Raw genomic sequence first — 13,938 nt, forward strand, 5'->3', positions numbered from 1 at the left:
GCTATATAAGCTTCATACATTTACATTACATTTACATTTAGATTTTGAACTATTATAAACATTTTTATGTAGTAGCTCAAAAGGCAAGAGTACATTGCATATTTTTGTATTGTGGATATGTGTGTTTATAGTTGCAGTTACTACTCACTTACATGATGCAAACAATCAGATGGTGAGCTACTCAAACCACACACGATTCTACAGCACTCATTGGTAACAAAACTCTGTTATAGACAAACATACAGTTGAAAAATCTCAGAGTCAAGAGGCAAACCAAACATTTCTGTAAATGCATACAACGTGGGGTATCTAAAGCGGTTATTATGTGAACATGGGGATTGAGACATGACTTAGCACCATTTTATGAACAGAAATATGCATCTCAATACCTGTCCTTGGTTATTTCAGTGCCTCCTTCAGACAACACACCCAACGGATACAAATGTGAAGATTGTTTCAATGACCAGTCCGCGGACCCTTGCACAGCAACTGGAGAAGTTCAGTGCACTGGGAAGCAAAACGCATGTGGCACCTTCTCTGGAACTGCATCCATTCCTGGTGAGATACATTGATTTTTACAATTAAGAGTTTTATAACCCTCTGCTTTACTCTTCATGGTTTCCAACTATTTCTTTAGATTTTTAATTATGTTCAGGCTAATTATTTGCAACTCATGGAAACTGGCTTAATGTCTTCAGCAAGTATCATAATTGTACAACACACACATCATGAAGATGTACCTTAAGGTTTTTTTGGTTATGTTTATAACCTGGTATCTGATCAGATCGTCTTCATATGATGCCAAAGTCATTTCAAAAAGTGTTGTTTTTTGTAAACCTCAGTTTTTGTGAAATCAAATCTAAGGCTCCCATAATGTGTATGTCTTTTTACATCCATTCTAAGTCAACTTAACTGTCACTGCACTAGAATAGATCTATCAGACTCAATCAATCAACCAATTCTTCATTCGATCTGTTAAAGGTAAGTCTGGGCCATGAACTCTGCTCTGCTCACAGAGTTTGCGGAGATGTCTGCACTCTTCATTAAGCAGAGCTTGTGGAGTTAAAAAACTCTGCTGCCCAAGCGGAGCAGAGTTTTTTCCGTGCTCATGTTCATCAACTTCAAGTTGGAGAGTGCGAGCAAGGAAAATCCACCTCCCATTGAAATGTTATTACTTGTTCATGATCGTCAACATCAAGTTGGCGAGCGCAAGTGTAGAAAATCAACCTACCAGTAAGGTAGTGGTTGCGTATACTTGTGCCTGCTCGCGTTTAGTAACTGTTCGTTCACGTTAAGAAAGTTGCTGCTCGAGTAAAAACCTACTCAAGATGCAGAAAGGAAGATGCACTCTCTTGCTCTCTGCATGGTGCTGTTTGCGATAATTGCACAGTGCAGACAAGCAGCTGGCACTGAAAATCACAGGGGACAGCATTTATCCAACGCACTCCAGCTCTTTCAGAACTCGGGAAACTCCACCCAGGCTTAGATAAAAGAAGTTACAGATCATAAATATAAAGAATATAAAATGAATATGAAATAAAAACATATTACAAAGACAGTTTCGTGTAGATAAGTCTTAAAAACAGAGTGAATAAGAAAAACAACTTGTACCCTATTTCCTGCCCATACATCCAATAAATAAATAAATAAATAAATAACATTTAAAAATGTATAGATAGGTGTGAAATATAATTACAAAAATGGAGAAACAACATTATCAGACAAACATATTCATACTCACATAGTTTTGGGGACTAAAAGGGCAGCTTTAATCTTTTCAAGAGCACAGATGACAAAGTCATTTCTTTTTCCTAGGCAAGCTAATAAAAGGAGGCTGATGCAAAGGAAGCGACTGGATCATGAAGTTTCTTCTTTTAAAACATTACAGCGGGTGACATTGCCTGATTTTAAGTTTCTTTGCAATTGGGATTATAAATCTTCATTGTTTTTTTATCATAAAACCACAAAAAGAATATATGAAGGTCAGACCGCTCTGATCTCTTGTCACAAGGGCAAGGAAAATGGTCGGTATTTCTATACCTTTTAGCAGGGAAATTTAACATCAATGGAATTAAATGTAGTCCAAATCTCAGCAGAATATATCTAAGTTAGCCATTTCCGACAATCTCTAAATTATAGTAGTCCCCCTCTAGTATCGGTGGCGACAGTTGGTACAACATCACTGTTTTCTTTAAACAATTTTCTCTGTGGCACTCATAAGCCGCCTTGGAAAAGAAGATGGACTTCAGCTTATGCTTCAAGATTGTTTCACGCCCACTGGGGGTAATAAATAATTCCCAAAGCAGCCAAGTTCCATCTCACATACTGGAGGCAGGGAATTATCCATCTGTTATACATGCCTAGGCAGTTTTTAATTATAATCTGAGTTAGGTTTACTGTTGTCCTATGCCATACAGAATGCCACAAGAGTAAGGGGGCAGACTTAATAGTTTCAGTTATATAAGGTACTCCTGATTCAAGATGGCAAATATCATTTAAACACTATCTGGTAAGGGTGAGTGCTTTCTTATAAAATCTGTCCTCCAAAGTTTGTAATTGGGTTACTGAGACCATTGCCCACATGCCTGCCCCCATAGGATGCTACTGAAAGGGACTTTGCTTGATATATCTTGTATATAGTAGTAAGGGGTTTTGGGCACAACCTTTTAGCAAAAACCAGTATAGCTTCCTTACTTCTCTCCATGCCCTGTTATTCACCATATTTGCCTGAGTGTGTTTTTTGTCAAAAAAGTACGAAAAAGAGTCTACCACTTCTAGTCTCCTCTGTCCTATCTAAAAATGTTGCTCTCTCTTTACCTCAGGCATCCCTACTATAAGGACAAAGGACTTATCTTTGTTTACCATTAGACCCAGAGAAGACATAAAGGAGGCGTGGGCTTTTATTAGTGGTTGAAGGGCCACCCCTGTCCATACAAATAATACCGCATCATCAGCATATGCAAGTATCGGTACAGTTAAAGTTCCAAAAACATAATATGGTCCCTAAGCTCGGGTGGTTCTTTTAAAGTCCTGTGCAAGTTCCTTAAGGCTTTAGAACAGACTTCATCAAACCAACATTTCACTGGGCATTTTGATGTGACTTTCAGACACAGAAAAGGCCTCTTTCACTTCCTTCAGCAGACTCCCAAAAGAAGAAGGCAAAACATAAGTATTACCCTCAAATTATATGCATTTTAAGATCCAGCCCCACATTCCCAGCTACGAATTGTGGGATCAATGTTATCCATTCGGAACCATTTTAGCTGGTTGCCATTCGTTCTAGCCAAGATGGGTTTCTCCATATTTTGCACTAGTATATTTCTTTTTACCTCTAACAATAATGCAGTACAAAGAATAGCGTGGTCGCTAAAAGCTGTAAGTTGTCAGTCTATTTGAGCAGTGTGTCTATCAATAGACTATTACATAATCAATAGTGGACTCATAGTTGTTTCTAGTGAATGTCTTGTGAAGTTTACCATTTCTTGTAACCACCCCATTAACAATTTCCAAATCTCTTGCATAGAGCAGTATAATTCAAACACTTTCCATATTCATTGCGTGTAAAATGCTGAATCGGCTCACCCTGTGTATCTACTAAACAGCAAATGTTGTTCAATGTATATTTACACAGTTGCATGTTAGAATCGCCCATCCAGACTATAAATTGGCTTAGTTCACTTTCTCAGGAATGCACCACTGATTGTAGGTCTCTATAATCATTATAATAAAAATGTATTAACAAACAGTCCTGGTCGCTGCCCCCCTCTACCAATATAAAATGAAATTGTGAACTTGGGGTCAAAGTTTTTTTAATTTTGATAGGCAGTGCATTCACTATTAATGTTAGGAGACTTCCTCTTGCTCCACCTACAAGAGATGGAACTGCATTTGTTTGGTATGAAGGGACCCCATCTAAATAAATGTTTTCAGGTGACCAAGCCATCTGAAAGCATACAATGTCCTGGTTTTCCCACCCTGCTGACAACATGGGATTATTCCATTTTGTGCCTATACCTGCCAGATTCCAAAAAGCTATTTTCAAGCCGGGGTTAGAAACCCCACAATCCGGGGTGTAGGGTTATTTTTTCTTTCTTGTGTAGGTGACAGTAGTGCCTTCAATAATTCCCTGTATACAGTTTGGTTCAGACCAGTAGAAGTAGGCAAATGTAAGCTCAGCAGATCTATTTCCCACCATTAATCTTGACTCACTTAATTGGGCCATGTTTCTTACATTTGTTAGACATGGGTTAACACAAGATATTACAGTAGGGGCTCTAGCCAAAGGTTTCATATAGGGTGACATGTGATTATAGAAAAGTTCCAGAGAAGAAGCAAAGATCTGTAACCTAAGTGGTGACAATTCAGACAACTGAGCCAACAGGAACCTGATTACCGCTTTGGTGTTTGGTATCACGGCACGGGTCCTTACACACAGTCTGCTGGTCAGGAGTATTGACCAAGGAGTCTCTAGGCCTCTAGGGGGTCCATTAGGATGTCTGGTGGTGGCACCATGGCGGTGGTGGTGGGGGAAAAACAGCTTTTTCCGCCCGCGAGCAGCGGAACTCATGTCCGCCACATTAGGATAGGTAAACATAGGTCATTTCCCATCTGCCGTGGAGCAACGCGCACCGCCATCAAAGTGCACCCGCCACCGCGGCGGCGGGAGCCAATCGAGACTCTCCGCTGTGCCGAATGACGTCCCCCCCGCTCGACAAATTAGGATGGCCCAAACAAGCAGACACACCGCAGCGGAGACACCGCCCAGCCTGAGCAGGCGGAAACTCGACAGCGGAGCAAGATAGCCGGAACCTGGTCCTGAACGCCATGAACCCAGCCCTCCATATGCGTCCGGTGATGTTCCTCCTACAACACTATCGTCAGATGGGCCGCCGTGGACGCCGCTGCAGGTAAGCAAATACACATATGCAACACACAACGCACAGGCCGACACAGGGTCCAATCACCACACAGACACCCCGCTGGGGGACACAACACATCCACACGGGCACCCACACATCACCCACCTCACAACAAGGCACCCCTCAGCATCCAGGACACACATCGAAGGCCAACCAGCAGCAACATCCCGGTCACGTCACCGCCACGGTCAACACATGCGCACTATGCAGAATGCAGGGCCACTCCTAGGCATGGGCAGGGCACAAACACCACAGGGACACACAGCCCCCAACCACACAGCAACACACCCCATCAACCCACAAGCCAGGTGCCCATCCCGTGCACTCCCATGCACACCAACAAGCACTGCAACAACAAGCACAATACACACTCTCTGCACCTCACAACACACAACCAGGGAGACAGCCACTGCATGAGTGGCGGACAAGGAACACACAACATCACAGCCACACACACTCAAGGCTCACAATCCTTGCCAGCACACACACACACAAACAAACACACACCCTGGGTATAGCCACAAAGACAACACACACACAGGGATGCCTCAACCTATGCCTGCACAAGAACAACACACAAACAATACAGAAACACATACTGAACTCCAACAGAAACACGCATACCCTGTCAGCCAAAAATGCAATGGGAGAACAGACACAACAGGAGTACACAACAACATCACTCAGGAACAAAATATACACACCATAACACAAATCACACAAGAAGTGCATCTGGACCAACACACACAGCCACATCAAACCCATCACAGATGCACATGAAACCTCAATCAACAAACACCACAAGACATCAGGGGATGCACATCAGGCAATGCCAAGGCCACATACACACAGCACCGCATGCACGACAAGCATTGTCTGCATAACAGGCATGATTGACACAACCGCTTCACACACCACAAATCAGCACTGCACAAATACAACACCACACCCACGAACTGAAGAAATACCATACCCTACATTCACACATCCAACACAACAACTACACATGCACCACTCTGGGATACAAGACCACATCCACCTTAACAAGAGCACTGGCCAGCACATACACCTGACCAATACAGAATGACCAATAGCACAAGGACAGCACACATAAACCATTGGGGCAGTGTCCAGAGTGGAACAACACTAATGGCCCAAGAACTGCACCACTAAGCACAAGCCCACATATGAAGTGATGGGGAGGCCCACACACATGGATACCAAAGGGAAAGCTGACATCTAAGTTAAACAGCCTGCATGTCAGTAGCAGACATGTAAAGGGTCTACCACACACAAATAGAGGGACGGAACACCCACAATGGCCAGGCACAAGTGGCACACATAGGGGATGGATTAAAAACCACACACGCCATGCCATACAGGAGTGCAAAAACCACCATGTGCCTGCAATGTATGACAAACACAAACACATTGCCAGTGTGGAGCAGCAGGGCTACACAGTCCACACAAAAATAGCCAAGGCACATTGAGGATCAATCAAACACAACACTGATGTGCAACTCACACACTTTGTACACTACAAACTGACAAACACAACAAGGAGGAGTCACACACAACACCATTGACACACCAACACACACCACAGTGCACTACTAACAGCTCACACAAGTGCATACAATCCTCTACCCAGGTCAAGACAAAACAAACAACAGGCATACAACTCCTGGGTGACACATGTGTGTCTCACACAATACAGGGGCACACACACATCCACTTCAAACTGACACCCTTCACACTGCACACCTCTGCTACACCAAACACCACGCATCTCATGTAGGCCATGGCACCAGGACCAAGGCCCAACACAAGATTACAATACACATACAAGGCTGGGCACACAGAAAGCAATCCACACACATACTTCAATACATATCCCAGCCAGCTTCGTAACATTTGCACAGCATCACACCCTAGGCTGGCAGTGTCTCCCAACCAGACATGTGAACAGTGTTGGCAACAAAAGCAAATCACTAACAAGATGACTGCATGCCCGTTAAAATAGCCATCACAGATCCCACAATTTGCAGGCTCAGAATGGACTTAAGACCCTGTCACCCCTGTCCGAAATTATGATGGCTGCAAAGAGCCTTGCAATGTTGAAGGGATAGATGGAGCATGGTGCACAGGCAATCAAATGCGAAGAGAAACAGAACTTTAATCAGCAAGGACACCGACAAAACACACACCAGAAGTAACTGTATTTATTCACATATTGCACAGATGCAGCGGTACAACAATAGTAGACAACAGCAAGGCTCAAAATGATACAAAAATGCTATATACCATGCACAGGTGAAACACAAACAGGAAGGCCAGTGTTCATAGCACAGGGGAGAGGCCAACACAGCAGAGCAACAGGGCCAGTGTCCATGGCAGGGGAGAGGCCAACACAGCAGAGCAACAGGGCCAGTGTCCAAGGCACAGGTGAGAGCACGACACAGCAGAGCAACAGGGCCAGTGTCCATGGCAGCGGAGAGGCCAACACAGCAGAGCAACAGGGCCAGTGTCCAAGGCACAGGTGAGAGCACGACACAGCAGAGCAACAGGGCTAGTGTCCATGGCAGGGGAGAGGCCAACACAGCAGAGCAACAGGGCCAGCATCCATGGCAGGGGAGAGGCCAACACAGCAGAGCAACAGGGTTATTGTCCAAGGCACAGGTGAGAGCACGACACAGCAGAGCAACAGGGCCAGTGTCCAAGGCACAGGTGAGAGCACGACACAGCAGAGCAACAGGGCCAGTGTCCATGCTTGTAAACAATGGTCAGGACTAGCACACCTGTATGAAGCACAGGTGCATGAGGGGGATTTCTACTCACTCCTGGAAGTCATGCAGACTTGGACCTGGCTGTGTGTCGGTGACAGTAGGCCCACTTAACTGGTGTGACAGAGCCCGAGGTGATGTGGGGCTAACAGTGGCTTTGCAAGCTGGAGGGCTGTGTGGACCAGGTGGCATAGTGGCAAGTGGAGGTGGAGTCATGCAGACTTCTGACACAGTGTGGGTGGGAGAGGTTGGAGGGGCGCCCTTCCACTTTTTGGGAATATGAATTGGCTTCTCTGTCTTGAGGTTGATGGGAAGTGTTGATGACCCAACAGGTACACACACCAACTGTCCCACACCAGGTGCAGACACTGGCACTACCTCTGGTGATGTGCTGTTTCCTGCGGAATGCTTGGTCTGGCTTGGTCTCCTTCCCCTCTTTGCCTGGTGTACCCCCTACAGTGCCCTGCTTTGCCTTTTTGCCAGGGGTGGACTCCTCAGTGCCCTGCTTTGCCTTTGTGCCATGGGTGGTGTCTACAGTGCCCTGCTTTGCCTTTTGTGCCAGGGGTAGTGTCTACAGTGCCCTACTTTGCCTTTTTGCCAGGGGTGGTCTCCACAGTGCCCTGCTTTGACTTGGTGCCAGGGGTGGTGTCTAGAGTGCCCTCCTTTGCCTTTTTGACAGGGGTGGTCTCTACAGTGCCCTCCTCCACCTGCTTCAATGGACTCAGAATTGGGGTAGACGCGTTTCGGTGTGATTTGATCTTTTGGGCACCTTCTTCAGGACAAAGCTTATGGAATAGTACTTTCTAAAAATTAATATATGAAAAAACAATTAGTATCTTAATTTTTTAAGGAAGTGGCAAAACAACAGGATCTGTCTGTATAACCTAGATAAGGCAGACAATCAGGGATAATGCCCATCGGTACTTTCTATGTTTCAGAAATTAATGAAACTGACACATAGTGAAGCCAAAGAAGATTACCCCAACAAGAAGTGGGAACAACTGACGTTAAAGCATTTTAAGTAAGATCTTCTTTCTAATGTTTAGAGAGATTAAGACTAGGTACAATGAGTGCCCAACACTGTATAGATGAAGATAAACTCTCAACATAAAAAGATACTAATTGTTTTTTCATATATTAATTTTTAGAAAGTACTATTCCATAAGCTTTGTCCTGAAGAAGGTGCCCAAAAGATCAAATCGCACCGAAACGCATCGACAAGGGACCACCCACGATAATATACATTGAATAGTTTTTTAACTGTATGAATTAATGTTTTAATTTGTTTCTTCAAGCATTAAAAAAAGAATAGGATTGATTTTGTATTAGACTAGGGAAATGCTCATGATTATATGTTGGATATGAAATGTTCTGTGATGAATTTTATTTAAATATTTTTACCACTATAAAGATAAATGTTGAGAGAAAGAAGCTATTTCAGTGTTGTGTATAATAAGTACCTGAAACGTCTATCTGTATAGAAGTAATATAAAACTTGAAAGTAGACCAGTTGGTCACGAACCTTAAAGTCAAATAACACAGAAAGGAATCTCATTTTTTACTACAGTTCAATACCCAGTCCTTTCTGGTTTCTTGGGACACTCTCTTCCTTTGAAGAAAGTGGGTGGATGTGTCCCTGTGCTCTTCCTAGGTGTACCCCTGGTATTCAACACCTCCTCAGTGGACACAGATACTGAATGGGTAGGTATTTGTGAAGTTTCAGTGACAGGAGAGTTTTTTGCTGGTGATGCCTCTGCGGCATGTGAGCCTGATGTCTGCCTGATTGCTCTTCTGGCCTTGCTCTTCCCTGACTGACTCTTGTCTGTGCATTCTGGGGTGGACATGCTCTTCAGTGGGGATGGTGTCTGTGGGTGGGAGTGTTTGACTTGTGTTTGTTGTGTGCTCCTTGTGCTGAATCGTTTTGGTGACGCAGGAGAACCGTGGTCACTGTCACCTGATGTGGCCACTGACTGGGGGGTGGACAAAGGCACCAGTGCTGCAATGAGAGCATGTGCCTGTTGAAGGACGACGTCACTGTAGATGACAACGCCTGTACTGTACGTTGTAGCCCACCCATGTCAGAGTGTATGCCCTCCATGTATGCAACCACCTGGCCTAATTTCTTGTCATGGTCACTGAAGACATTGAGCAGGGCCGTCTGGCCCACACAGAGCTGGCGTAGGAGCTCTACATAATCTGCAGTGAGAGCAGCAGGGGAGACAGGTGCAGGGGCAGCAGTGCCAGGTGTGAATGTGACACGTCCCCTCTTAGTGGATATGAAATAGTGACTGACGTCATTAGACCCTGCCCGCACTACCTGGGGCAGAACTCCATCTGCCTATATAAACTGCAAAAGTACTTGTGCTTATATATTATGTTGAATTTAATTGTAGCAGTTTTTTTCACAATTTCATTACTTTAAACATAATATATATGCATTTCTGAGTAAACAATCAATATTTCATTGTCCTGAGCTAGACATTTAAATTGCTGTCTAAACTTGAATCATTAGTTCAAATAAACAAATAATCCAGTCCCAATGCATTTTGGGAATTTTACCCTTCGTCAGGGGCGCTGAACTCTCATGAAATCGACATTCAGCACATACAAAACTGGTTCAGGTTATTGACATGTGGTCATACATGGTTCAAAACGTGAGCTGTGCAACATGAACAATAGGACTACTCTGAGGGTCAGTGTTGAGACAAAGAAAAAGAGATGACAAACAAGCGAAAATAGTGAAAATATCTGTCTATATTGTTAAGTTCAAGTCTAAAAAATGCTAAATAACGAATAAAAGAAAAGAATCTAAAATGCCGGTGTTCCATTATGCTCTAATGAAGTACTGGAGCGATACGTAACGTGAACCTGTCACTAACAAGTCTCATACGAAACGTTAGAGTAAGAGCTGCTGGGTAGATCAAACTGAGGATACCTACCAAAGGTTTCCGGAGAAAACAGGAAGTGGCAACGTTGATCCGGGGAGACGGGTTAGCTTAATAACACCTACGAGATAAAGTGAAACGAAACATGTATTGCAACCCTGGCGTTTCCTGTCTCTGTGTAGTGGCCAAATTTACAAAAATCATACCTTGATTCTGAATTTTCCAACGTTGTTAGTGCTAAGTCGCTACGGGGGTATAAATGATGAATCTTTCCAGTGGTAACAACTTTTCAAAGATCGCTCTAGTGAAACATAAAATAAATGTAGTCTTAGTGTGAGACCCTCGAGAAGGGCGTCTACAACCTATTTGACTGAGCTAACTGGAAACATAAAGCAGGTAGTCATACCTCCATGGTCAGCGACTGGCTGCCGCCCCCTCCCATATGACCACACCAACCCCCGGACACATGAACATGAAACATGGTTATCTTTGAAAGGCGGGGGGTCGCAAGACCCCCCGGCCGTATTTATTAAGATATAAAATTAATAAATTTTAATTGCATGGTAAACAATTTATACAAAAATCAGCAGGACATTAGATACAATATTGTCAACAAGTTTGAGAGACTAACCTTAACAGAAACTCTAATACAGATTGTTTCCTAACCGAATCTAACATCCTCATCTAGATTTTTGTATACTACATTTCTGGCCATATGGCAAGGTCGCTAACCGATGTCAGGTCCTACTAGCTGCGCCTCACCTAGAGATGTGCGCATGCGCAGCCGGGCCTGGTAATTAGCCGGTCCACGCCGTGAACTCCATTTACCCACTAAAGGAGGGCCCTTACTCTGCGCCATCCGGTGACGTCATGAGTATACGCGCGCGGGGTGGCTACCAGCCTAAGGAAAGCGTGACTACTCCAACCCGCACTCCTTTGAAGCACACTTATCTACGTATAGTTCCGTTCTCTCTCTTCACAGAGAAACGGAGCGCCGACTCCTCCTCAGCTGTCAGTGGCAGGCAAACGCACTCGTCAATGCGTCATGGATAACAGGTAATATCGCACTGCAAAGCTCTCACAATGATCTTCTCTTGACTGGGAAATGGGCTGGGAAACTCTAAAGGGGAAAACTATGAGAACGGGACTTAGAATACTTTCTTCACAAGAACTCTTAGATTAGCTTCTACCTCAGGCAAGATACGCGGTGAAGTGCGCAGCTCTCCGGTTGACAGCGCCTCACCTCAGCTGCGGTGATGATGAGGCTGGAAGACTAGAATGCTAACTCCAAGCGACTCTGGTGGCCATCTTGGAGTGCCGGAGTCGCATGCATGCTGACCAAGAACCTCTTCCTTGTCGTGCATTTTCTTTCAAGGAATGTTCCATAGTGATCGTGTTCAAACGAGGGGTAAGGGTTCTGACAGTACCCCCCAACAAGGCAGATCCCTTCCCTCTTGGCTTGGTAGGGAAGCGTTGATGAAACAATTTAACCAACCTGGGAGCATGCACATCTTCTTCTTTTTCCCATGATCTCTCTTCCGGTCCATAACCCTTCCAGTCTACCAAATAGTACAGTTGGTTTCTAGATTCCTTTGAGTCGAGAATTTCCTTGACCTCAAATTCTTCACCATCTTCCAACTGTATTGGTTTGGGGGTTAAGATTCTTCTCAGACTAACTGGAGCCTTTTTAAGTAATGACATGTGAAAGACTGGATGAATTTTGAGGGTGGGCGGTAGAGTGAGCCGATAGGTTACCTGGCCAATCTTTTCTTCCACAGGATAGGGACCAATGAACCTTGGTTGGAATTTTCGGTTTCCTCGTAGTCTCAGATTTTTTGCATTTAACCATACACGATCTCCAACTTCAATGGAAGGCCCTGCTCGTCTTTTCTTGTCTGCGTATGCCTTATATTTAGTCTTAGCTAAGGTCAGATTCTCTCTTGCACTCTGATGTACTTGCTCTAGATGAGAGACAATTTCTGCTACTGCTGGAACTGATATATCTGTCGGCCTAATGGTTGAATTAGGGTGTCTTCCGTAGTTCATATAGAACGGGGAGTACCCGGTAGACACATTCTTGGCATTATTATGGGCAAACTCTGCTGCCCACAAATACTCTGGCCAGTTCCATTCCTGCTTCAAGAGATATAACCTTAAATATTGCTCAACCTCCTGATTCACCCTTTCCGTCTGACCATCGGTCTCGGGATGGTAACTAGTGGAGTACCTCACCTCCGTTCCCAAGCTTTCCATGAAAGACTTCCAAAAATGGGAAAGAAACTGGGACCCCCTATCTGAGATAATAACCTTTGGTATTCCATGTATCTTAACAATTTGAGTACTAAAGTGAGTGGGTAACTGCTTGGCACTAGGAACCCCTTTTAAGGCAGTAAAATGGGTCATTTTGGTAAACGAGTCCACTACAACTAATATTGTATTATAACCTTGGCTTAATGGCAAAACCGTGATGAGGTCTAAGGTGACGATATGCCAGGGATAGGGTGGAGTGGGTAAAGGTTGAAGGAGACCTTTTGGGGCTTGCCGTTTGGATTTTCCCAGAGCACAAGTCTTGCATGTCTTAACATACTGTTAAATATCTTTTGTCATCTCAGGCCACCAATAATGTCTCTTAATTAGTTCTATAGTTTTCGCTTCTCCCTTGTGTCCGGCTAACTTGTTATCGTGACATTCACGTAGAACTTGTTGCTGTATTTCCTTTGTGGGAATGAATAAGGCGTCTTGATAATACGGCAATCGGCGGATGATTCTCCGGTCATTCCCCTCCTTAACCCAATTCTGCATGGCCGTCTCGTCCATTACTTTTAAGACATCCTGTTCTAGACTGACAGATGATGACGTGACTCCAATGATTCTCTCAGTTGGAATGATTGCTTGACTTTCTAGAGGGGTTTTGTGATCTTCGGTACCCATTCTCGATAAGGCGTCGGCTTTGCCATTTTGAGCTCCGGGTCTATAGGTGATCACAAAGTCGTAATCCGCTAAATACAATGACCACCTCATTTGCCTCGGAGTAAGGGTCCTGGCGGTCTTCAGAAATTTCAGATTACGGTGGTCAGTGAAAACTGTCACTTGATGTCGAGCCCCCATGAGGTAATGGCGCCATTCCTTGAAGGCATCCTTGATGGCTAAAAGTTCCTTCTCCGTGATGGTATAATTTATAACGCTGGGGACAGTTTTCTCGAGCGATATGCCACTGGATGCAATTCTCCTGTCACTTTATTCCTCTGAGATAACACTCCCCCAACCGCTTAATCAGAGGCATCAGTTTCCACATAGAAGGGTTCCATGGGATCTGGATGTTAGAGGATAGGCGCTGAGGTAAAATCCTGT

The 13,938-nt window shown here is 44.3% G+C and overlaps 1 protein-coding gene across 1 annotated transcript in view; it reads left to right on the forward strand.

Annotated features, from left to right (window-relative positions):
- LOC147663737 (phospholipase A2 inhibitor and Ly6/PLAUR domain-containing protein-like) overlaps positions 1–13,938 on the forward strand; it is a 52,873-nt gene that overhangs the window by 17,123 nt on the left and 21,812 nt on the right. The window contains exon 5 of the mRNA XM_086950238.1: positions 409–558. Coding sequence (XP_086806364.1) covers positions 409–558 — 150 coding nt within the window. The remainder of the gene's footprint in view (positions 1–408; positions 559–13,938) is intronic.

This window comes from Lissotriton vulgaris, unplaced genomic scaffold (assembly GCF_964263255.1).
Source record: "Lissotriton vulgaris unplaced genomic scaffold, aLisVul1.2 SCAFFOLD_1366, whole genome shotgun sequence".
Taxonomy (NCBI): Eukaryota; Metazoa; Chordata; class Amphibia; order Caudata; family Salamandridae; genus Lissotriton; species Lissotriton vulgaris.